Below are 24,431 nucleotides of genomic sequence, written 5' to 3' on the forward strand. Positions count from 1 at the left end.
TGTGTGTGTTATCTAACCTCTCCTCATATGGTTCTCTGTCCAGCGTTGGAGCTGACGGCTGGGTCCTGGTCTAGAGGGTTTGGGCTGAGTGCTACTAGTGTCTAAGGTAGAGAGGGTGAGAGAAAGGCGCAGTTACCCAGCTCATTCCAACACTGGGTGCTCCTACAGACCAAATGTGAAAGCAATCTGTCCTACTATTCAGAGACAATGGACCATTTCATTAAACATTCATTCCAAGGGGCTCGGAACCAAGCTCCTATAATACCAGTATAAAGCTAGTCATTTTGACTGAAATCTAACTAGAATGCTGATCCAATAAAATCCACCTATTTATAGTTTGATATAAGGTTGGAGCATGGGTAGGGGTTACAATGTAGGGGTCAGTACCTGCAGAGCTGGAGGAGGGTTCCTGGCTGGTAGAAGGCAGGCTTGCGTCGTCCGAGGGCTGGGCAGGTTCCTCCATCGCCCCTGCCTGAGACGCCACCGGCTCCAGAGACACCTCCACACTGGACATACACAAATCACAATAATTTACTATGGAGGATCACACCATTAACTACTGCTGTGGATCAAGTTCAATTTCATAGAGTAAGCAAGATGGTCTCACCGGTCTCCCTCAGACTCCATTAAGACATCTCTTTCGTCCCCAGGAGGGGGTCCTCCAGCCACCGCCTGGCCCGGGATAGAGCTGGTTACCATAGGAACAGACAGGGAGGAGTGTTCGGGGCAGTCAGAGGGCGGGACCTCTGTGAATGTGGACACAGGGGGGAGAAAGTGAATTCTGGAGTGTTCAAATATTACTGCCAATAATGAAACTTAATAGCCTGATACACATGTCACAATTCTCAAATTGTCTCGAGTCGAGATAGTAGAGAGAGAATGTGTGTGTGAACCATACCTGGGGCAGCCACCTGCAGGGGTGTCGTGGGAACACTGCGGCCCCCAGACTCATCCTCATGACCTGGCAGGAACAGAGGACTATCATACATCCCCAGACCTACAACACACACAGATACACTTTAGAACCAAACCGACAATAAACATAAACCACACAATTTGAGAGATGGAGATACAGACGTGGCAAAAGTAAGCTCTCGTCAAATTAAAGGGCTCAGAAAGAAAGGGTATATTAGGGTATGGGAAAAAATAAACGGGATGAGGTGTGCCTGTGTACAGTCCACTACCTCCTTGTGATGCCAGCTGTCCCAGGTCAGAGTGGGAGGTCTGGGATATCAGGTCCTCTGGGGTGCCGAACCGGAATCGGGGAACACCAGACACCTGGGGAGAACTGGACCACAGAGAGAGGTCAGAAGTACTCTGGGGTTAACTATGGGAACTTCACTAGTGGTGTTTAGCTGCTGATTTTGGTGTGTTTAAGTATGTGCGTGTTACTCACTGGATAGCTTCTGCAAAGCCGTCAGAGCGGTGTGGCACCACCAGAGTAGGAGTACTGGGTACCATCCTGTCATCATCGTCAAAGTAGTGCTGCTGTAGGAGGGCCGAGAATATTATACAGACACTGACAACAAAACACATAAAATACGGTTTAAAGGGATAGTGCGAGATTTTGGCAATTACGCCCCTTTCCTAACTACCGAGAGTCAGATGAACTCATGGATACCGTTTCTTTGTCTCTTCATGCAGTTTGAAAGAAGTTGCTAACTAGCACTAGCAAAAGTGTAAACTAGCGTTAGCACAATGACCAGGAGTCTATGGGAACAGCTAGCATGCCATCTGTTCCCATAGACTTCATCATTGCGCCAACACTAGTTAGCAAAGGCTCGCAAAACGACCTACAACTTCCTTCAAACTGCACGCAGAGACATACAAATAGTATTCATGAGTTCATCTGACTGGGTAGAAAAATGGCTTGATTGCCAAAATCTCACATTATACCCCTTTAAGATGCAAGGGTGTGACTTACTCCGCTGCTGGCCATCCCAGGGGTGAGCTGAGGGACTCTGCCTACAGACTGGCGACGCATGGAGCGCTGTAAGACGCGCGCATTACTGGTTACCACAACCGGATACTGCACAAATGTAACCATACCACAAACTGCAATACAATTGTTTTACACAGAGAGACACAGTTTAGATGGTTATATTGAGTCATAAGCACACACCTGTACCAGAGCAGGGGGGCCCAGTTCCTGGGTGATGTTGAGACGGGGGGGCAGCGGGTGGGGTGCCCTCCGTGGTGACCGGGGCATTCTGGGAGCAGAACTGGTTGGGTCACTGGAGAAGGCTTCCATACTGCTGCTGCCCTCAACTGACAGAACAGGAGAGGGGAAACAGTGGTTTAGCTTGACAGAGAGTTCTCCTTTACATCAAAATCACAATAAAACAACAGACAACGCAATAATATTGTGAAATAGGCTCATGTCTGTATGAGTTTCCGATATGGTGAATCAAATTACTTGGTTAGTCTACCAACAGAGTGACTGAAATGGATCACTCAATCCGGACAGACACTAACATATAACATCTCTCGCAGTCACTCCTGCGAAAGTTTCATGAGGTGACTGTCGAGACAACGGTGTGTGACAGAGTATCCATCGTCTTACAGCTGTGTGTCTGGGAGTCGTCCGGGCGCTGAGTGGAGTCTGATGCTCCTAGACTCTCCTCTGTCTCCGTGCCTGGGTCTGTCACGTCAGCACCCTTTGAGGGAGGAGGAACGCACACACAGTGGGAGAGAGACAGAAGAGGAGGGGGGGGGTTGTTACAGGGTGGTTCCCACGCACTACCTCCTGCTCGGCAGTGTTGGAGCGGTTAGCAATGCATTCTAGTCCTGATTTATTTCCCTTGTACAGGTGTTCGTTCCCTTAAGAGGTCTTGTAACTTTACAGCTAGCTAGGCAGAGACGGTGCCGCCAGCCCCACTTTCTTCTGCACTCCCACCCTGACAACAAAGCACTTACCCCTTTCCCCTGCCAACCCTCCAGTTCCCCCAACACCTCCCTCCCTCCCACACACACCGCCACAAGATCACAACACAGACATGAGGTAGCAGAGTGAAGCAAGAGCACTGCTGAGACACTGTTTGTTCACACAGAAAAAAGTGCATGTGGTTACAACATTGGCTGGCTGTAACCTCAACGGGAGGCTTGAGAGTGGAGTGGAGAGAGTGGATAGAATTCGAGAGTGGGCGGGATTACAAAACATACTGGAAATGATCTAGTTCGGGTTAGTAACAGTGTGCGCGTGTTGATCTTACCTCTGTGTAGTCGTCTTCGTATGCCTCGTTGCCGTCTCCGCTACCTTCGTTGCTCTCCTCTCCCTCTTCTCCCATCCCGCCATCCTCTTCATCCTCATCATCCTCCTCCTCCTCCTCATCATAGTCCTACAGAGAGGCAGGTATAAAAAGGTTGGTAACACATTACGCAATTACAAAGATAATTTTACATGGTCAATAAATGTTTTATTTCTTTTTGTTATTTTTATTTACCCCGGTAGGCTAGTTGAGAACAAGTTCTCATTTACAACTGCGACCTGACCAAGATAAAGCAAAGCAGTTCGTCACATACAACAATACAGAGTTACACATGAGTTACACACAAATACGACAAACATACTGTTAACACGGAGGCTATGATGTACTGGAATCTTTTGCCTTGGGTGGTAGGGTTTGTGGGTTTTTACACTAATGTTGGTGTCATAACTAGACATAAAATAACGCAATATGTCAAAACAGGTCTAAATATGTGTCAGGACAGTTATGACCTGTTAGGTCAGTTGTTATGACATGGTTATGACTGTTATGAGGCTGGGTGTCTGTCAAGTAAAGTGTTACCAAAAGGTCTCATAATCCAGCACATGAATTTAACATCTTCATGAGTATGGGCTGCATATAGAACTTTTCATCCATTCTAATAGAGTTTGGCTCAGTTGGTAGAGCATGGTGCTTGAAACACCAGGGTTGTGGGTTCAATTCCCACGGGAGACCATTATGGAAAAGTACGAAATGTATGCACTCACTACTGTAAGTCGCGCTGGATAAGAGCGTCTGCTAAATTACTAAAATGTAAGTTTGACAGATTTCTAAGGGCCAAATACCTCACTTTTAGGCAAGATTTTCCATCTGCTAGGACTTGAGGGAGTTCAATTAAAGTGTCTAGCCCCTAAAATATTTCCATCAACAATATTTCCCTCAGTCCGTACCGGTTCCTCTTCCTCGTCATCCTCCTGCTCATCCTCGCTCTCCGAGTCAGTCACTATGACGATGACGTCGTGCTGAGTGGATTCTTCGGGGGAGTCGTATGAGAGTGTGACCTCTGTGGGCTGGGACAGGAGTAGCTCTACGGGGACAGATTGAGACGCTGTCCCCTCATCAGCCTCGTCTAATACTGGGTACTCCTCCACCACCTGCTGATATAGACACACACATGGCTACATGCACAAAAGACACACGCACAAAAGACCATCCCAGCCTCTAGACATAGGGTGGGTACCCGCATGCACACACGTACACACTCACCTGGCTGCTCTCTGGGGCCTCGTGGCTCTCTCCAGGCACCAATCCCTCTGTACTGCTCTCAGCCAGCACCTCCTCCTGGGCCTCTGGCTCCTCTGGGTCCACCCTCTGGATGATGCGTAGCTTCTTGGGGATGGGGGGTTCAGACGGGTCCTCCTGGGGGGTGTCCGTGTCAGTCACCGTAGAGGTGTCCTGCTCCTCCTCACGCGGTCTCTTGGACATGGAGGATGTCCCTGGGGTGGCTGAAACTGGAAGGTTGGAAAAGTCACATTTCCAACTTCACTTGGTGGATATGCGTATTTCATTCAATATTTGAGGGCCAGTGGTAATACAGTGAGTACATTGCCAACCCTTGAGCTTAGTTAGACAAAGCTACTATACCCCAAATCTATAGAAACCCCAGGTTAGATTAAATTCCGTCTCCCACCTGTCCCAAACACAGCTGTGGATGTCGAAGGCCTCTCCACTTGCGAGCTGGGTGCAGCTTCAATGACGACTGGGGCCAGGGGCTGCTCCTGATTGGCTGGTTCAGTGTGGGGCAGGCTCTGTTGCTGTGTTGGTTGGACGAAGGCTGTGGTCTGGGTCTGCTGGACCGCCAGCACTGGGTTGGCGGTCTGAACGCTGGGGCTGGTTGACCGTACTGAACCACTGGCACTGCCATACACGGTCACATGCTCCAGCGGGCCCTCAGAAGACTGCATGGCTGGAAGGGTCAGAGGGTCACTAGGGGGTCAGACAGGGAAATACCATGGCTACGGTCTGATTCCCTATCCTTCTGTCTGAAATGTGCATTAGTATCCCCCCGTGTGGATCTCATCAGATTCAAGTAATAAAGTACACTTCAACTACCAAAACACAACGCCATCTAGCACTTTTAAAATGACCAATACTCAAATAACTATGCAATAACATTCACATCACTATCACTTTAACACCTAGTACCTACATGTACATATTACCTCGTACCCCTGCACATCGACTTGGTACCGGTACTCCTTGTATGTAGTCTCGTTATTGTCATTTTCTTTATGTTATTCTTTCCTTTTTTGCCAAATCATCTTACTTTTAAACTCTGCATTGTTTGGAAATGGCTCGTAAGGAAGAATTTCAAAGTCACATCTACACCTGTTGTAATGTTATTTGATTTAACAATGATATTAGCTCCACAGAACTCCTCACCTTCCTGGTTCTCCACCTGTGTTGTGGGCATGACAGTAGCAGTAGGAGTGGGGGTGGGCACAGTGGCGGGGGTGATCATGGGCCGGATGCTGGCCCGGGGAGTGGACTTGTTCCCGGGGTTGACAGGGGGCTTGCTCTGGCCCTGGGCCCCCAGAGGGGTGGGCTTGATGTTGGCAGTGGGGGGCTCTGAGGTACTGGCGCTATAGGGATGGGGAAATACAACAGGTGAACAATGTAACACCAAACATCATTGAACGTGGTGTGCAGGAGTAGCATGTACTTTACCTGCCCCTGTCTGCAGCTGGGGTGGTCTTCAGTGGTCCTCTCTGCTCGGTGGTCCGCTGCTGTTCCTGGGCCTACAGGTAGAATAGAATGTGTTATTCGCACCATGGCCATAATGAATAACAATCCAGGCTTGTGGGGTATGAAGCAGAAGTGCTCCATCTCACCTTGTTGAGGCCCTGTTCTGGAGGCTCGTCCCTCTGCTCCCCGTGTCTCTCCTGCTGCTCCCTCAGGTCCCGCAGCTCCCGCTCCTGTCGGCTCAGACGGCCCTCATACTGTGACTTCAGAGCACTGACCCTGACCTCCAGCTCCTCCCTCTGTTGCTTCAGTTCCTCGTTCTCCTTCTGCAGCTGGTCCTTGGAGCCTGGGGAAGAGGTTGAGATGAGGTGAAAGGTAATTTAGTCCACCAGTAACTGTGGCAGGTAGATGAATATCTTGGCCATAATAATAAAACATTTTAAAAAACATGCGTTGTAATGTTTCTGAACAAAACAATTAAGAAGTAATGTGGTACATTCATTACATGTTCTGTGACCAGGGGCTTGTAACCAAAATATCAGATGAGACAATGTTCTGCTGCCCCTTTAAGGACGCGACATGTGCCAACAGGACCACTCGCGTTGTGTCACGTGTCTGTGTTTGAGATGTGACTAGCCTCTCTTTGCCATCAGTTGAAGCAGCACATTCAAACTAACATTGAAAAACAACCGCTCGTGAACAAAACAATGTATGTATACTGAACAAAAATGTAAACGCAATATGTCAATTCTTTGTGGTGGGGAAAATAAAAGTCCACTCTAAAATGTGCAGTTGTGTCACACAACAGAATGCCACAGATGTCTCAAGTTGAGGGAGCAATAGGCATGCTGACTACAGGAATGTCCACCAGAGTTGTTGCCAGAGAACTTAATGTTGATTTCTCTACCACAATGTAATTTTAGAGAATTTGTCAGTATGTCCAACCGGCCTCACTACCGCAGACCATGTAACCACACCAGCCCAGGACCTCCACATCCAGCTTCTTCACCTGCGGGATCGTCTGAGACCAGCCACCCAGACAGCTGATGAAACTGTGGGTTTGCAAACTGAAGAATTTGAGCAAACGGTCTGAAACCGTCTCAGGAAAGTTAATCTACGTGCTCACCAAGGTCTTGACTTGACAGCAGTTCGGCGTTGTATCCAACTTCAGTGGACAAATGCTCAACATCTAAGGCCACTGGCACACTAGAGAAGTGTGCTCTTCTAGGATGAATCCCAGTTTCAATTGTACTGGGCAGATGGCAGACAGCATGGAGTATTGTGTGGGCGAGCGGTTTGCTGTTGTAAATGTTGTGAACATGGTGCCCCATAGTGGCGGTGGGGTTATGGAAAAGGGCAAGCTAAAGCTATGGAAAACGAACACAATTGCAATTTATCGATGGCAATTTGAATAAACAGAGGTAGCGTGACGAGATCCTGAAGCCCATTGTCGTGCCATTCATCCGCCGCCATCACCTTATGCGTTTCAGCATGATCATTTTTTAAAATTTATGTTACCTTTATTTTACTAGGCAAGTCAGTTAAGAACAAATTCTTATTTTCAATGACGGCCTAGGAACAGTGGGTTAACTGCCTGTTCAGGGGCATGACAGATTTGTACCTTGTCAGCTCGAGGATTCGAACTTGCAAGGATCTGTACACAATTCCTGGAAGTTGAAAATGTCCCAGTTCTTCCATGGCATGCAAACTCACCAGACATGTCACCCGTTGAGCATGTTAGGGATGCTCTGGACTGACATGTATGACAGAGCATTCCAATATCCAGCAACATCGCAAAGCCATTGAGGAATGGGACAGCATTCACAGGTCACAATAAACAGCCTGATCAACTCTATGCAAAGGAGATGTGACACGCTGCATGAGGCAAATGGTCACACCAGATACTGACTGGTTTTCTGATCCACACCCCTACTTTTTTTTTTTATCTGTGACTAACAGATGGATATCTGTATTCCCAGTCATGTGAAATCCATAAGGGAATTAATTTATTTAAAATGAGAGATTTCCTTATATGAACTGAACTCAGGAAAATCTTTGACATATGGGTTTATATTTTTGTTCAGTATAAACAGCTAAGAAACACAAGGATAAGGTCCCACTTTGTAGTCTTTCGAGTAAATTAGACCAACTTTTATGCCAGCGAACTGAGCCTCCAAAAATTTATCAGCACTTCACTCAGTGCGCACAGCTCCTCTGCCAGGCAGAGTTGCCGTGGGAGGTGGGATATAGGATTCATATTTCTTTGTGCGATTAGCAGATATGAAACAAAACAGCAGAAATACTTTGAAAACAGCTACTGCAGCATTTTCCTGCTATTCTGCTATAACCGCAATTTGTGCTCAAACTTGACTTTTGACTATTTTCAATAAGCAAATGTAATGCTTGCACTGTAGAGCCCTGCAAATTGACCCCCGCCAACGTGGCTGGTGATATAGACATTGTTGCCTGCCAATACCCAAATCTATGCTCATTTGGTGGGTGTTAATCTTTTTCCCAGACACCCAGCAAATGTTTGAGACGACAAGTAAAAACATATGAGCGATCAGCATTTACATATACCTCTATGCAAAGCTCACCAAGACTCAACCTGACATACAAGCTTACGCCGCAGTCAGGTTACCTGGCCTGGCCTCTTACCGATGAGCTGGTTGATCTTCTGCTTGGCCCCTACGAAGGCTTTCCTGGTCTTCTCCTCCTTCTCAGACATCTGCTGTCTGAGGGTGTCCTCCTGGGAGGCCTTCTCCTGCAGCTCCTGTCTCAACCTGGTCAGCTCCGTCTGCAGCCCGGAGGCCTGCTCCTGGGTCCCACGCACCTCTGCCTCACGCTCAGCCACCACCTGAGGGGGACACACCATGGTTTAGCATACCTGTAGACTTCCAGTCAATGCAATAACGCTAGTTAGTTTCGAGAGCCAATGCCATCTCTAACTTCCTTCAACTTTCAAAGCTTGTCACGTGCACAGGATACAGCAGGTGTAAAACCGTACAGTGAAATGCTTACTAACAAGCTCTTTCCCGACAATGCACTATTCAATAGCATACTGCATGCAGAGACAAACAAATGCTATCCACGAGTTCATCAGACTCTGGGTAAGTAGAAAAAGGATTTATCCCATGAAACCACCGCCTAAAAGAGTTAGGCAATTACTAGTTTCAATTTACAATTTTGGTGAAAGTGAGCCTGGATGTTGCCTGGAAAATAATGTAGAGCGGCGGTCACCAACCGGTCGATCTCCAAGGCATTCCTAGTCGATCACCAAACATTTCTGTAAAAAACCCAACGATAAAGCCTTGTGATCCTATTTTTTTTTTCTCTCCGCGTTGTTGGTACTCTCGATTCAGCAGCCCTAACACAGGGAAGGCAAAGTGCTCCTATTTGGAACCATTTAATGTTTCTAAAGGTAGAACTCCGCCTAACCGGCAGGCCCTAAGAGCATATCAAGTGCACCTCTAGGCCTAAGGCAGACCAATCAGATAGCTTAGATCACCGTGTCTGCAGTTTCCTCGAGTCATAGACTGTAAAAAGAAGCCTTGAAGTCAATAGAGACTCAACAAATACAGCAAAGCGCTGCTGTTTTTGAGTAAGTTCATGTTTAAGTTGTTATTCAGCATTGTCAACACTTTAAAATGCGTGTTCTCCCTACTTCCACTCATGCTACAACCAACACTGCAGATCAATGAATGAGAATAGCAAAGTGTTTTGATAAGCTTACGTTGTAATTATTAGTGGCTTGTGTTTTTTTAATGTTGAGGAATATTTCACTTTCTCTGTTCATAGGAGTAACATGAATTGAGTTTCGCCATCAGCTGGAAGACTGTGTCTAGATGTCGACCGATTATGATTTTTCCACGTCGATACTGATTATTGGAGGACCAAAAAAACAATACATCGGGCGATTTTTCTATATATATATTTGTAATAATGACAATTACAACAATACTGAATGAACAATGAACACTTATTTTAACTTAATATAATACATAAATAAAATCTATTTAGTCTCAAATAAATAATGAAACGTGTTCAATTTGGTTTAAATAATGCAAAAACACAGTGTTGGAGAAGAAAGTAAAAGTGCAATATGTGCCATGTAAAAAAGCTAACGTTTAAGTTCCTTGCTCAAAACATGAGAACATATGAAAGCTGTTGGTTCAATATTCCCAGTTGTGAAGTTTTAGGTTGTAGTTATATAGGAATTATGACGCGTCGACTATTTCTCTCTATACCATTTGTATTTCATATACCTTTGACTATTGGATGTTCTTATAGCCTTTAGTATTTATTGCCAGCCTAATCTTGGGAGTTGATAGGCTTGAAGTCATAAACAGCACTGTGCCTCAAGCATTGCTAAGAGCTGCTGGCAAACGCAGGAAAGTGCTATTTGAATGAATGCTTACGAGCCTGCCGCCTACCACTGCTCAGTCAGACTGCTCTATCAAATCATAGACTTAATTATAATATAATAAACACAGAAATATGAGCCTTTGGTCATTAATATGGTAAAATCCGGAAACTATAATTTCGAAAAGAAAGCGTTTATTCTTTCAGTGAAATACAGAACGGTTCCATATTTTATTGAATGGGTGGCAATCCTAAGTCTAAATATTTCTGTTACATTGCACAACCTTCAATGTTATGTCATAATTATGTAACATTCTGGCAAATTAGTTCACTGTTCATAACGGAGCCAGGTGGCCCAAAATGTTGCGTATACCCTGCCTCTGCTTGCACTGAACGCAAGTGACACAATTTCCCTAGTTAATATTGCCTGTTAACATTCATTTCTTTTAACTAAATATGCAGGTTTAAAAAAAATTACTTCTGTGTATTGATTTTAATAAAGGCATTGATGTTCATGGTTAGGTACATTTCTGCAAAGATTGCTTTTTTTGGCAATGCGCTTTTGTTAAATCATCACCCGTTTGGCGAAGTTGAAGTAGGCTGTGATTCGATGATAAATTAACAGGCACCGCATTGATTATATGCATCACAGGACAAGCTAGATCACCTAGTAATATCATCAACCATGTGTAGTTAACTAGTGATTATATGAAGATAGATTGTTTTTATACGATAAGTTTAATGCTAGCTAGCAATTTACCTTGGCTAGTTGCAGCCGCAGAGTCCTTTTGACGCTGCACTCGTGTAACAGGTGATCAGCCTGCCACGCAGTTTCCTTGTGAATTGCAATGTAATCGGCCATAATCTGTGTCCAAAAAGGCCGATTACCGATTGTTATGAAAATCTGCCCCAATTAAATCAGCCATGCCGATTAATCGGTCGATCTCTAACTGTCACCCTTTTCTCAGCGGAGGGAGGGAGAGCAGAGGGGCGGGTGCTCCCACTGCTCTCCCTCAGTCCAGTAAAAAAAAAAAAAAAAAAAAAAAAAAGCACATTATTATGCTCACTCAGCTGTGCCTCAAGTAATACAGCAAATGATCTGAGAAGAACATTGGCAGGGTAATTCAAGCAGAGCCAATATGCAGTGATAATGTATTGGGGCTATAGCCTACTGCACAAACATTGCTATAGAAATAACTGTTTTTAAATTGGTTAATGTTGCATAGGCTTACGTTTAAGCCATGTTAAAAAATAAAATCTGAGCGGTAGATCTAGGCTTGTATTTTGACTCAGAAACATTGGTGACCACTGGTATAGGGGAAACACTGCTCTGACCTTGTTGAGGTTATCCAGCTGTCCCTCCAGGTCTCTAGTCCGGGTCTCAGACTGTCCCAAGGAGTCTCTTAGACCCTGGAGCTCCTGGGCTGAGGCTTGCTGGGCCTCCTGCTCCTGGGCTGGTGTGGATGCTGCCTCTGACACCATCTGTAAAGGAGATCAGTCAAACACTCAACACAGCATGGCAGAATTCACACAAAAGAATGTCTATTTAATCAAGGACATCAGGTTAGACATTTTGAGTTGTCCAACTTGGTACCATTCCAGACCAGCACATCTGTAATTTAGCGACAAGATGAGTAGGGATATTATTAGTTTCATGAGAAAAGGATTGAGAGGAATCTTGTTCTTGAATCTTGGAGACGGAGTGAATTCAAGGCTGGGTTTCAGGAAACAACTTCGTGACAATCAATAAAAACAAATAAAAAGTTTCCCTCTAGGAAACCAGAAAAGGCCCCAGTTGTTTAACCAAATAACCCACCTTGTCGTGCTCCACCTTGAGCTCATCATACTGGGCCTTGTAGCGCCGGCCGATCTTCCTGACCTGAGTGATGGTGCGGAACTTCTCCTGGATGTCCAGGTTCTTGGCCTCCACGTCCCTCCTCAGCGCATCCCTCTCAGAGCTCACCTTCCCCAGGCCTTCACGCAGGATCTGCACCTGGCTCTGCAGGGACGTCACCGACCCGCCACTCCTACAGGGAGATCACATATTAAAGATCTACATGTAGAATGCAGCCACCTTGCAGAACTAGGTGAATTACAACAACACAGCCTGAATTCAAACAACCCCCCCCTTTTTGGCTTTACTCCCTGTCCCCTGACCCGCTTTTGCGTCTTTTTACTTCCAGTTTTGTATACCAGTATCAAACAGCTGAAAGATTTGATATTTTGAGTTATTTAAAATATATTTCACAGTGGTTTAGATGATGTGATTTTCTATACTTGTTTTGGTTTGTAACAAATTGAAATTAGGCAAACAGTTAAGAAAACAAATTGCAACCAGGTAATGGCAGAGCGATTTCTATTGCCACTGTTGAATCTATTCCTGAGGAGATTACCACGTGTTTGAGTGATGCTGATGGAAGAGAGAGGGGGGGGGCAGCTTTTCCATTTGACAACAAGAGACGGCCCATCTTTTGTTGTCAAATAGGGAGGCTGCACCATCAGAATGCAATTTTGTATGGGCCCAAAATATTTATTTAGTGGTTGACAATATTATTTCACTATCATTCCACTATTACTGCATACATATTATGGACATTTTCTGAAATAACAATGCTAGAATTCTACATGTAGCTCCTTTAATACAAAAATACTCAAGACTTTACATTATACTACATTCATCTGATTATCAAACTTTATATTGTGTTGCTTGCCAATTTATTGTGTAGCATTTGTGCTTTTCAAAGAGGAGCCCATTTTTCTATTGTATCAAGTAAATCAGCTTCCTTGCTGTCGTTGGTACCCTGTAATAAGAGAATAGTAAAACAGTGATATTCAGTTTGGATTATTGACTAGGCTAACTCCCACCTGGTCACCTCAGCCTTGAGCCTGCCTGTCTCCTCAGTGAGTTGCTGGATGCGTTTGAGGTGAGCCTCTTTCTCAAAGTGGAGACGCTTGTACTCCTCCGGGTCCTTCTGCTGGCTCACCAGTTGCTATGTGGACGTACAGAACAAATTATGTTTCAAATCCAAACTCAATAGATAGGTTTACAGACATTTGACAAGCTGTGGGTGGCAAGAAAGGCATCGTTCAAGCTTGCTGTCACTACTTTGAGAAAGTCTACTCTATGTTTCAGAGATTTTTTTGGGAGGGGGGGTATTCTTTTTTCTGTCACTAAGCAACCTGTGTTCTGGCCTTCCAGCGTTTGATGTCCTCTTCCAGAATCCTCTTCTCTGCCTGCAGCATGCCGCTCTTCTCACTCAGCTCAGCGTTGGACTCCTGCATGGGCATTACGTCTAACTCCAGCTTACGCACCTATATATAAAAATATGTCAATCAATACACAGAGAAAACAAAAGTTAAGCCTCAGTCTAAAACAGGCCTAAAATCTAAACTGGGACCAAATTCACAGAAGGTTTCCTGAGAAAAATGTTTACATTGGTTATGATATCAAATCCAAAGTTTGGTGCTTTAACCCTGAGAAAGTAAATCTGCTATCTTACTTTAGCCTGTGTCTGCTGCAGCTCCTGCTCCATCCTCTCCTTCTCCTCTCTCAGCATCTTGTTGGTCTCCATCAGGACACTCATGGTCTCAGTCTTCTTCATCAGCTCATCGTGCTGAGCCAGGGTCTTAGCTGTCACCTGGGGTCAGGGGTTAAAGGTCATAAAGAGCACTTAGGTGACATGATCATTTTGAGCTGCCATTTCTCTCATCACCCACACCCTCTTCATTCATGAACAAGGCAACAGTAAACATGTCTGACACTAATGACGCAGTGCCCCCATTGGGCCAATTAGTGACAATTCAAATCTAATTTTAATGAACAATACACACAAATCTGAACGTAAAAGAATGTAATTAAGAAATATATAAACATTAGGACGAGCAATGTCGGAGCAGCATTGACTGAAATACAGTAGAATAGAATACAGTGTATACATATGAAATTAGTAAAGGAGTACGCAAGCAGGAAGTTTGCCCCTGGTGATGCATTAGGTAGACCGCAACACTCTCTGGAAAGCCCAGCGGTTGTGGGCAGTGCAGTTGCCGTACCAGGTGGTGATGCAGCCCGACTGTATGCTCTCAATTGTGCATCTGTAAAAGTTTGTAAGCGTCTCAGGGGCCAAGCCAAATTTCTTCAGTGTGGGTGGACCATTTCAAAATCGTCAATGTGTATGCCAAGGACCTTGAAGTTTTCCACATTCTCCACTGTGGTCCAGTCAATGTGGAAAGGGGCGTGCTCCCTCTGCTTTTTCCTGAAGTCCACGATCATCTCATTCGTTTGGTTGATGTTGAGGGAGAGGTTATTTTCCTGGCACCACTCCGCCAGGGCTCTCACCTCCTTTATGTAATCTGTCTCGTCATTGTTGGTAATCAGGCCTACTACGGTTGTGTCATCTGCAAACTTGATGATTGAGTTGGAGGCGTGCGTGGCCACACAGTAATGGGTGAACAGGAGGGGGCTGAGCATCAGCGAAGTGGAGATGTTGTTTCCTACCTTCACCACCTGGGGGCGGCCCGTCAGGAAGTCCAGGACCCAGTTGCACAGGGTGGAGTTCAGACCCAGGACCCTGAGCTTGATGATGAGCTTGGAGGGTACTATGGTGTTGAAGGCTAAGAAGCTATAGCCAATGAACAGTATCCTTACATAGGTATTCCTCTTGTCCAGATGAGATAGGGCTGTGTGCAGTGCAATGGCGATTGCATTGTCTGTAGATCTATTGGGGCGGTAAGCAAATTGAAGTGGCTCTAGGGTGTCAGGTAAGGTAGAGGTGATATGATCCTTAACTAGCCTCTCAAAGCACTTCATGATGACGTAAGTGAGTGCTACGGAATGATAGTCATTTAGTTCAGTTACCTTTGCTTTCTTGGGTACAGGAACAATGGTGGACATCTTGAAGCATGTGGGGACAACAGACTAGGATAGGGAGAGATTGAATATGTCCATAAACACTCCAGCCAGCTGATCTGCGTATGCTCTGATGACGCGGCTAGGGATGCCGTCTAGGCCAGCAGCCTTGCGAGGGTTAACACGCTTAAATGTCTTACTCACGTCGTCCACGGAGAACCAGAGCCCACAGTCTTTGGAAGCGGGCCGCGTCGATGGCACTGTTATCCTCAAAGTGGGCGAAGGTGTTTAGCTTGTCCGGGAGCAAGACGGTGTCCGCGACGTGGCTGGTTTTCCCTTTGTAATCCATGATAGTCTGTAGACCCTGCCACAAACGTCTTGTGTCTGAGCCGTTTTGAACTGCGACTCCTCTCTGTCGCTGTTCTGACGTTTTGCCTGTTTGATTGCCTTGCTGCGGGAAAAACTACACTGTTTGTATTCGACCATATTCCCAGTCACCTTGCCATGGTTAAATGCAGTGGCTCATGCTTTCAGTTTAGCACATTGCTGCGGTTTCTGGTTTGGGTAGGTTATAAGCACAGCGTGAACAGCATCCCCTATACACTTCCTGATGAACTCACCGTGTCCGTGTATAGTCACCGTGCCCGTGTATACAGCAATGTTATTCTCAGAGGCTACCCGGAACATATCCCAGTCCGCGTGATCAAAACAATCTTGCAGCATGGATTCCGATTTGTTATACCAGCGTTGAATAGACCTTAGCACGGGTACCTCCTGTTTGAGTTTCTGCCTATAGGAAGGGAGGGAGGACCAAAATGGGAGTTGTGATCTGATTTGCCGAAGGGAGGGCCTTGTAGGCATCCCGGAAAAGAGAATAGCAGTGGTCGAGTGTTTTAGCAGCATGAGTACTACAGTCAATGTGTTGATAGAACTTCGATAGCGTTTTCTTCATGATTTGTTAAAATCCCCAGCTACAATAAATGCAGCCTCAGGATATGTGGTTTCCAGTTGGCATAAAGTCCAGTGTAGTTCCCTGAGGGCCGTCATGGTATCGGCTTGAGGGGGAATATACACGGCTGTGACTATAACAGAAGATAATTCTCTTGGGAGGAAATACAGTCGGCATTTGATTGTGAGGTATTCTAGGGTCGGGTGAACAAAATACATTATCACAACCACACCATGAGTGGTTAATCATGAAACATACACCACCACCTTTCTTCCCGGAGAGTTCTTTATTCATGTCTGTGCGATGCACTGAGAAACCAGCTGGCTGTATGTACGGGGACAGTATATCCAGAGAGAGCCATGATTTCCTGAAACAGATTATGTTAGAGTCCCTGATGTCCTGAGCTCGCCATTCGGAAGCGGGACTCCCAAATGGCGCAGCGGTCTAAGGCACTGCATCTCAGTGCAAGAGGAGTCACTACAGTCCCTGGTTCAAATCCAAGCTGTATCACATCCGGCCGTGATTAGGAGTCCCATAGGGCGGCGCTCAATTGGCCCAGCATCGACCGGGTTTGGCCGGTTAAAAAAGATATATAATAATTATAAAATTATTGTCTTCACACCCTATCAAAATGTTCACCTTTTCTGAATGGGCGGAGGTTATAGAATAGATCCTTATGTGAAACTGGTTTCTCATGAGGAGATGCATATATGTACACAATGTCATGACGGTTGCTCAAACGGGACAGGTGATATGTTTGTTCAAAGTTTGGAATTACTATAGCGCTCCCCTTGGACTAATCAGTAATTTAGTAAATGCCAAACCTATGGCAAGACGCATCATTTACCCCAAGTCTAGTCAAAATCGTCCCAGTGGTGTCCGAGATACTAACGAACGGAGACAGATCCATAGCGCCCCCGATTTCATCATGAAGACAACAAAATCTGTGTTTTTTTTCACCACTCTGATTTTGAAATGTCTTTTTAGTCTAGAAATAGGATTAATCTGGGTCCAGGAAACCCCCCCATAAACCATTGGCTGTCCATATTGTCCAGCTCACCTGCATCCTTTCCCGCTCAGCACTAAAGCTCTCCTGCAGTTCTCTCAGCTCTCTCTCCAGGTGCTCCACTCTCAGCCTGTGACGAAGACTTTCTCCCTGGGCCACCTCGAACCGTGACTCCGCTATCTCCTTCTCCCGACGCACAAACCTGCATCACGACAGGGAAGGGACAGAAGATATGATGAGAGAAAAGGTATTGCAGAAGTGTAGTGATTGCATGAAATTAGCTTTAAATGGCAGACTTGCTCTTGCTTTGCAAAGAGACAGATCGAGGGAGGGGGTGAGAGACCATTACCTGAGTATCTCGAGGACCTGGTCCTGAGACTTTCCCTGCTCAGTGAGGGAGATGTTCAGAGGGCTCTCGTTGACCTGGCGCTGCAGGGTGGCGGCTATCTTGCTGCTCATGGTCTGAATCTGTTCATGGAGGAGGCTGTTTTGCCTCTGCAGCTCCTCAGAGCGAGACACCACCTTAGCCATCTCCTCCTGACAACGAGAGAGAGATGTACATTATAGCCTCGTGGTGTACACCAGCTACGTAAGCAGCACAACCCCTGCAAACTAGTGGGAGTTCACAATCACTAGCTAGCTTCCAACATCAACACAGAAGTGTCAAAAATCAATTTGACCATCATCATCTACACGTCAAACCATTTGCAACAAACACCATATCTATTATTCATAATATAAGCGTTTCCCTTGACTGCTATCTAATCAATCGACTGCTATTACCTACCTTGAGGATCCTCTCCTGTTCCTCCCAGGAGACTCTGGCCTCCAGCAGCTGAGCAGAGGTTCTCTGAGCCCTCTCCTCCAGCTGCTGTCTGAGCGTGGCTGCCTGCAGAGCCTGGGCCTTCGCTGCCTGGAGGGCCTCCACGTCTGCAGCGTGAAGCATCATCTCACGCTCGTACTTATCCTGCGCCTCCGACACCAGCGTGGCCTGGGAGGGGGGGAAGAAGAGGAGAGACCAGCATTACAGACTAGCTTTATCTGACGACCTAGCTGTAATACAGTACTTAATGAATGGTTGATAATGTATGCTACATTATCATAGTTGACATTTACTTGGGTTAGCGACAATCAAGCTAGGTAATGCTCTATAGCAGGAAAGTGGGAAACAAGGTGGCAAATAGCTTGGTCAGATATGCCTTGTGAGAAGTTGGCATATCACTACAACTCGATAAGGGCCAATTAGGCACAGCCCAAGCCTCCATCTCACCTGCTCTTGGCTATCCAGTATGGCCTGCTGTTCCTGGGCTGCTGCCACCACCGCCCTCTGTAGCGCCTCCTGGTGGTCCGCCTGCACACTGCTCAGACTCCTCCTCAGCTCAGCCACCTGACACACACAGGGTTAAGGAAAACAGGAATCTGTTCATATCTTCAACATGGAACAATGAGGACGCCGGCATTGTGTGAACCCAGCACCTATGGTGCGTACTGGATGTGGTTAAATACTACTGAATGTATCAGCTATCCCATTCGAGCCATACAGTGAGGAGATTTTCAATAAGGGCATAGATGTCTGCTTCATACCTGCTGCTCTACGGAGGCCAGGGCTTTCCTCTTCTCCTCCTGTAGGCCCTGCTTCTCCTTCTCTGCCTCCAGGAGCTTTCTCTCCAGATGACGGTGCTGCTCCTGAGCCTCCTTTACACGCTCCTCCATGGAGGACCGAGCCTGCTCCATCACCTAGAGAGAGGAACGAGGAGAGGAAGCGAGTGAGAGATTTGGGGCTAAAATACTTATGGAACTGCACTACTAAGGGGTTAGGGGATAGGGTGGCATGCTACTAAGGGGTGGTACACTCCTAAGGGGTTAGGGGCCAGGGTGGAGTCCTGACCTGCTTCTCCTTATCCATGGACTCCTCTAGGCTCTGGGCCATGGCTCTGTACTGCTCTTTGCTGGAGGTGGCTGTCCTCAACTGCTCTGCCAGCTCCTCTGCCTGCGTCTCGGCCTGCCTCAGGCGGCCACGCAGATCCTCAGAGTCCCCTTTTGAACCATGGAGTCCTGGGGAGGTTAGAGGAAAGGGGGGGATGAAGAAGGACGAGGAGCAGAGAGGTAAGGAAAGAGAGAGGGAGAGAGGTGTAAGTTACCATGGGCAGCATAGAAAAAGAACCCTGTGGTGAACCCTAATGATACTACCATAACACTGCTAATGGTGCAGGCACCAGAAACACACACCCTCCAAGCCTGTTTGAGGGTTTTATTTAGCTTGTTTTACTACATTTCCTATAAAATACTATAAGACGACCTAATGAAAGCATGGCTATAGACACCGACCTGACCTATGTCTACACAAGGAAAAGCAGAACAACATCCCACAACTTTAAGGAAACAATTAAGAGAATGTTAGACTGGCCTAAATCAATTAATCGTAGACCAGCTTGGCGGTTTGAAAAATATGAATCAGAGACTATTTGAAAATAGCAATTCTGTACGTGCCTGTCTTGAGGAAAACTCCAACTGAGTACTATCCGCATTAAAGCCATTCCAACATTCTCAGGATATAAAAACTTTTATGAGTGGTTCCTGAACATTCTGAGGTCTCAGAAGGCACTGAGGTTGATTCTGTAACATTGTGTGTACTCTTACCTTTGAGGCCCATGGGAATGGACGGGGAGCTTTGGGAGCCCAGGGATGGACGGCCACCTTCTTCACTGCCCTGCTGCAGCCTGAGAGAGCTCATCTCCAGTTGGGCAGCACTCAGCTGATCCCTGGTCTTCTGGAGCAGGCCTGTCTGGGTCTCCAGCTGCCTTTTGGCATCGATCAGCTGCAACTGGAAATTTAAAAAAGAGAGGAAGGGGTTCATTTAATCTATGGTGCGTATCAGTGGAGGCTGGTGGGAGGAGCTATAGGAGGACGGGCTCATTGCTCTGCCGGAATGAAATAAACGCAACGGAATCAAACGTGGTTTCCATGTATTTGATACCGTTCCATTTATTCCATTCCAGCCATTACAAATGCAACTGTCCTCCTATAGCTCCTCCCACCAGCCTCCACTGGTATGTATGTACAAATGCTTTGAGTGCTGCCTTTTTGAAGCAAGTCTCTGGGGGAAAAATGAATAAGTGTGATATTAGAGAAAGCTGAAAGATAGAAGAGGAAGATAGAATCCAGGTAGAGGGGGTTGTGGTTGGCACTGAGAAGAGGTATCAGGGACTTACATCTTGGTTTCTGCCCAGCAGGTGGCGTTGCTCCACATCGTGCCCCAGTCTCTTCTGCAGCTGGCCGATCTCTCTTTCCTGCTTCTCTATCTGGGCGCTCAGGCGCTGCCTGGTGTCCGTCTCTGAGCGTTCCAATGTGGCCTGGATCAGCACACAGGGAGTGGAACGTTAAAACAGACGAATGCAGAGAGAGAGAGAACAGTGCCTCAACCATTTTATGAGTGGTTAGTTTGAGTTGTTTCCATTGTCTTGACATTGGTGTTTGTGTATAGGCAAGCACATGGCGTGTGTGTAAACCTGTATGGTCTTGAGATTGGTGAGCAGCATGTTCTGTCCTCGATGTTGGGTCTGCATGGTCTCTTTCTCCTGGGTCAGTCTGGACTCCACTAGCTTCAGCATATCCCTCTCCTTCCTGAGGCTCTCAGCACGACCCTGGGGGAGAACGGTGTCAGCACAGCTCACTGTGGCTTAGAAACTAGATGTAATGAATGTGTACTAAAGACGGAGCAAAACACTAACACACATTACGAAAGAGAGAGAGAGACTAAGTATTGTCTGTCTAACACAATGAACAAAAGGCTTGGGGCACACAAAAACACACACCTCTGCCATGTTGAGTTTCTCCTGTGCAACTCTCAGGTCCTCTGTCAAGGTGTTAACAGTTTGCTCATTCTTCTGGGCTACAGCAGCCATCTTCTGTCCCTTCTCCTTCAAAGAGGCAATATCCTTCCTGTAGCCCTCCACATTATCCTGCAGCATCTCATACCTGGGGGGGGTAAGTCGCCAAGCAGGTTCCGTTAGTTATCAAGCAAACTTTGCTAAAATATAGGGGGAGTAGGTCGCCAAGCAGGTTCCGTTAGTTATCAAGCAAACTTTGCTAAAATATTGTGAAGTAACGTCATACTCCTGAGTTCAAAGAAAAAGACAAGCTACCTCATCATGTGATATTGTCTTGTGTAGTGTCCTGAGAGTGATGTGCAGTGCTCTTACCTCTTGGAGGTAAACTCCAGTTGGGTGGATATCTTGGCATTCTGTGATCTCTGGTCAGACACCTGCTCATGTAGCTTCTCAGTCTGTTCCGCCAGGGCCTTGTCACTCTCAGACCTCTCCCTCTTATAGGAGGAGAACACCTCCTGCAACTACACACACAGCAAACAAGACGTTCCTTCAGATAAGAGTACAGCAACAATTTTTTATCAACCCGATTGAAGGATATTGTTTGTGATCTATCATAAAATGGTGGTTTGATGCGACAGAAGGACAGATAATGTTGCATATACACCGAGTGTACAAAACATTTGGAGCACCTTCCTACTATTCAGTTGCGCACCCCACACGGAAAACTGTTGAGGGAGAAATACTCTATGTCATTGCGTTTGAATGGGGTATGGTAGTAGGTGCCAGGTGCACCGGTTTGTGTCAAGAAATGCAAAGCAGCTGGGTTTTTCACCCTTGACAGGTTACCGTGTGTATCAAGAATGGTCCACCACCCAAAGGACATCCAGCCAACTTGACACAACTGTGGAAGCATTGGAGTCAACATGGGCCAACATCCCTGTGGAACGCTTTTGACACTTTGTAGAGTCCATGCCCTGACAAGTTGAGGATGTTCTGAGGGCAAAAGGGTGAGAATTATGTGGGCTCACCTGTCGGAGGGCTGCCTTGGCCTCCACCGCCTCAGTTGACTCTGTCGCCATTGTAATGATTCCAGTTGGCGCGGCTGTGGTGGGGGTGGCAGCTGGGGAGCGGTGGGGGGTGGAGGTCAGGGAGAATTCCTCGGGTGCTGCACCTGAGACAAGAGGTCAAAGGGTCAGTGTGTAGGTAATATACAAATCTAAAAGTTCTCCACCGGGGCTGGGCCAAAACTGACTAACAATAAAGAACCAAAAGGCTACACAGGGTATATGTTGCTCCCGTGCCCACATTTACAAAGGTTTGGCTACACTAGCCTCATCAGGCCCTGAAGAAGGAAATGTATGTGAACCCCACCTTGCTGAGGGAAGCTGACTCCAGTGGCCTGAGCCAGCAGCACACGGTACATGTCTCTCTGCCTGACAATGGACTCAGCCAGCTGCATCTGGTGGCTCCGCTGCTCCCTCAGAGCCTCCAGCTCTGCCTGGGCCTTCTCCAGACTCCGCTCCAGCTCACTGCGCCTGGAGGGAGAATACAATGACCTTTATCGATCCACAGAGAACAGAAACATTTTGCTGACAGGGAAACCAAAAGGAAAGGTGGAGCAGGAGCTACCACCATATTGCTTATACTATTCCAAATCAGACCTACAAAAGCGCATAGTGGGTCGGGGCTAAGGGTTGTTTCTGGATAGAGACACGGACAATCAGACACTTATTTTAGGGGGGAGGGGGTTGGGATTAAAGCAAAACACAAATGATCAGCAAAGAACATGGACAAGTATATCGCACTTGGTGCCTGTGGTCTCAGTCTCCTCTCTCTCCTGTGCGTCGCTGAGCTCTCGGAGGGCCACCAGGAGGCGCTGGTTCTGCTGCTGGAGCTCCTCCACGCCACGGAACGTCACCAGGTGCTGTGTGATGACCTCCGACGTGCTGCTGATGTCAGCAGAGCTCACCTCCTCATCGAATGCTACGTGGTTGCCACGTGCCTCCTCCAGCTCAATGAGTAGGACACGGATCTGGTGGGTAATGGTATGGGGTGAAAAAGCTATTGATTATGTCCGAATTAAAAACAGTCATACCTACAACAGTCACTTTTTTTTATAATCAACATTTGTATAGATTTTTTTCACACATAATTCTATGACAGCACTGAGGTTTTAGAGGTGATGGAATTACCCTGGAGCTTTTTACACCAGCCTGGAATTGATAGCCTGTCAGGCCTGAGTTGAGAGGGTTCAGTGTATCATGAGGTGTGGTTAATTCAGCTAGCCAACCTTGCCACGGTGTGTGTGTGTGTGTGTGTGTGTGTGTGTGTAAAGTGCTGATTAGTGATGTTCTGGGGAGGAAACCTCTGCATAGTGAGTCTACCAGTCATTACATAAAGACTTAAAAGGCCAGCCTGTCGACAGCCAGGTCAAAAAGTACCATTTTAAATTAAATTAAACATATTCATTTTGTTTGGCATATTTTAACATCTCAACCAATGCCTTTTAGCATAGGAGTCCTGTATTTTTTCAAATATGGTTCAAAACCCAGAAGTGAATATTAGCAAAAAAATTGCCACATTTTCAGTACTAATTCTGTATAAAATTGAAAATTACAAGACTGTAAAATGTTTTTTTCTGATATCTATTTCTTGGTGTGACAGTTAAAGGGTTAAACTGCAGTGCGATGAAACAAAATAAACACAAACACACATCTCTGTCATGTCTTGTTTTCAGGGGTGAATCCTAATTATGCAGCATTGTATTCTGTCATAGAGGTATGGCCAGCTGAGGATTTCACACACAGAGCCCTCCTACACTGTCAAATCACGACTGGCCTGGTCGGGGATCAGTTGGCTGGGGAAACGAAGGCTCTCAAGGAGGTTCCTGATCCTAGAGGGGGTGGATGACATGACTGGACTGGAATAAAGAAAGAGGGGCTAGTAAACTAGACTCATTCTATGTCCACTGCTTGCTTTGAATGTGTTCATTTATAATGGGGAAATATTTGATTTGGGTCTGGGGGCTTGTAACGGGAATGTACAGTGGGAACTTCAGAACACATATGACATGGTTGCGTTATCTTCTCAGGGTAGCAGAAGGGGTCTTGGGGAAATCTATAACACCCCAATGTTAGAAACCTTAATGTTAATGGCCCAGTCTGTGACTGGTAGTGGGTCCATCAGAAAACCTGGATAGAAGAGTCTAGATACAGCTACATGCCTTGTCATGTTAAGAAAAGCAGTGAGGCTTCACTAAAAGAGATAATATAGGATGTCCCACCTGCTGTGCCATGTCTGCCAGTTGCACCTCAGACCTACGGTTGTCTCTCTCCAGGACAGAAGAGTGCTTGTTGGCCTCGTCAGTCACCTTCTGCAGACGTTGCACCTCCTGAAACACATAGTAACCAGTTATAGTGTGTCAGAACGTATTTAGTGGACTTTCATAAGTGCACGGCATCAGCAGTGCAGTTCACCAATACCAACTCAA

The 24,431-nt window shown here is 46.4% G+C and overlaps 1 protein-coding gene and 1 non-coding gene across 9 annotated transcripts in view; one reads left to right on the forward strand and one right to left on the reverse strand.

The window, feature by feature from the left end:
- The window catches only part of LOC112249318 (nucleoprotein TPR-like), a 40,582-nt gene that overhangs the window by 526 nt on the left and 15,625 nt on the right, over positions 1-24,431 (reverse strand). The window contains exons 12-48 of one of the 8 annotated variants that reach the window (XM_042320481.1): positions 24,225-24,332; positions 22,747-22,973; positions 22,313-22,476; positions 21,970-22,112; positions 21,314-21,462; positions 20,927-21,089; positions 20,621-20,755; positions 20,324-20,464; positions 19,752-19,935; positions 19,000-19,166; positions 18,696-18,848; positions 18,382-18,498; positions 17,899-18,102; positions 17,461-17,648; positions 17,166-17,313; positions 13,811-13,948; positions 13,491-13,622; positions 13,176-13,300; positions 12,127-12,337; positions 11,646-11,792; positions 8,607-8,805; positions 6,098-6,294; positions 5,934-6,004; positions 5,649-5,848; positions 4,897-5,172; positions 4,473-4,717; positions 4,157-4,360; positions 3,213-3,338; positions 2,564-2,657; positions 2,123-2,268; positions 1,925-1,990; positions 1,397-1,488; positions 1,185-1,288; positions 899-997; positions 608-746; positions 388-506; positions 18-101 (exon numbers count right to left, since the gene is read on the reverse strand). In XM_042320481.1, coding sequence (XP_042176415.1) covers positions 18-101; positions 388-506; positions 608-746; positions 899-997; positions 1,185-1,288; positions 1,397-1,488; positions 1,925-1,990; positions 2,123-2,268; positions 2,564-2,657; positions 3,213-3,338; positions 4,157-4,360; positions 4,473-4,717; positions 4,897-5,172; positions 5,649-5,848; positions 5,934-6,004; positions 6,098-6,294; positions 8,607-8,805; positions 11,646-11,792; positions 12,127-12,337; positions 13,176-13,300; positions 13,491-13,622; positions 13,811-13,948; positions 17,166-17,313; positions 17,461-17,648; positions 17,899-18,102; positions 18,382-18,498; positions 18,696-18,848; positions 19,000-19,166; positions 19,752-19,935; positions 20,324-20,464; positions 20,621-20,755; positions 20,927-21,089; positions 21,314-21,462; positions 21,970-22,112; positions 22,313-22,476; positions 22,747-22,973; positions 24,225-24,332 — 5,605 coding nt within the window. Of the gene's footprint in view, positions 1-17; positions 102-387; positions 507-607; positions 747-898; positions 998-1,184; positions 1,289-1,396; positions 1,489-1,924; positions 2,030-2,122; positions 2,269-2,563; positions 2,658-3,212; positions 3,339-4,156; positions 4,364-4,472; positions 4,718-4,896; positions 5,173-5,648; positions 5,849-5,933; positions 6,005-6,097; positions 6,295-8,606; positions 8,806-11,645; positions 11,793-12,126; positions 12,338-13,175; positions 13,301-13,490; positions 13,623-13,810; positions 13,949-17,165; positions 17,314-17,460; positions 17,649-17,898; positions 18,103-18,381; positions 18,499-18,695; positions 18,849-18,999; positions 19,167-19,751; positions 19,936-20,323; positions 20,465-20,620; positions 20,756-20,926; positions 21,090-21,313; positions 21,463-21,969; positions 22,113-22,312; positions 22,477-22,746; positions 22,974-24,224; positions 24,333-24,431 lie in introns of all 8 variants that reach the window. The other 7 variants (XM_042320472.1, XM_042320480.1, XM_024419160.2 and 4 more) reach the window with 7 other exon arrangements.
- On the forward strand, positions 3,873-3,941 carry trnas-uga. Its single transcript has one exon. It is a non-coding gene; the product is annotated as a tRNA-Ser (tRNA).

The sequence above is a fragment of the Oncorhynchus tshawytscha genome, linkage group LG01 (genome assembly GCF_018296145.1).
Source record: "Oncorhynchus tshawytscha isolate Ot180627B linkage group LG01, Otsh_v2.0, whole genome shotgun sequence".
NCBI lineage: Eukaryota > Metazoa > Chordata > Actinopteri > Salmoniformes > Salmonidae > Oncorhynchus > Oncorhynchus tshawytscha.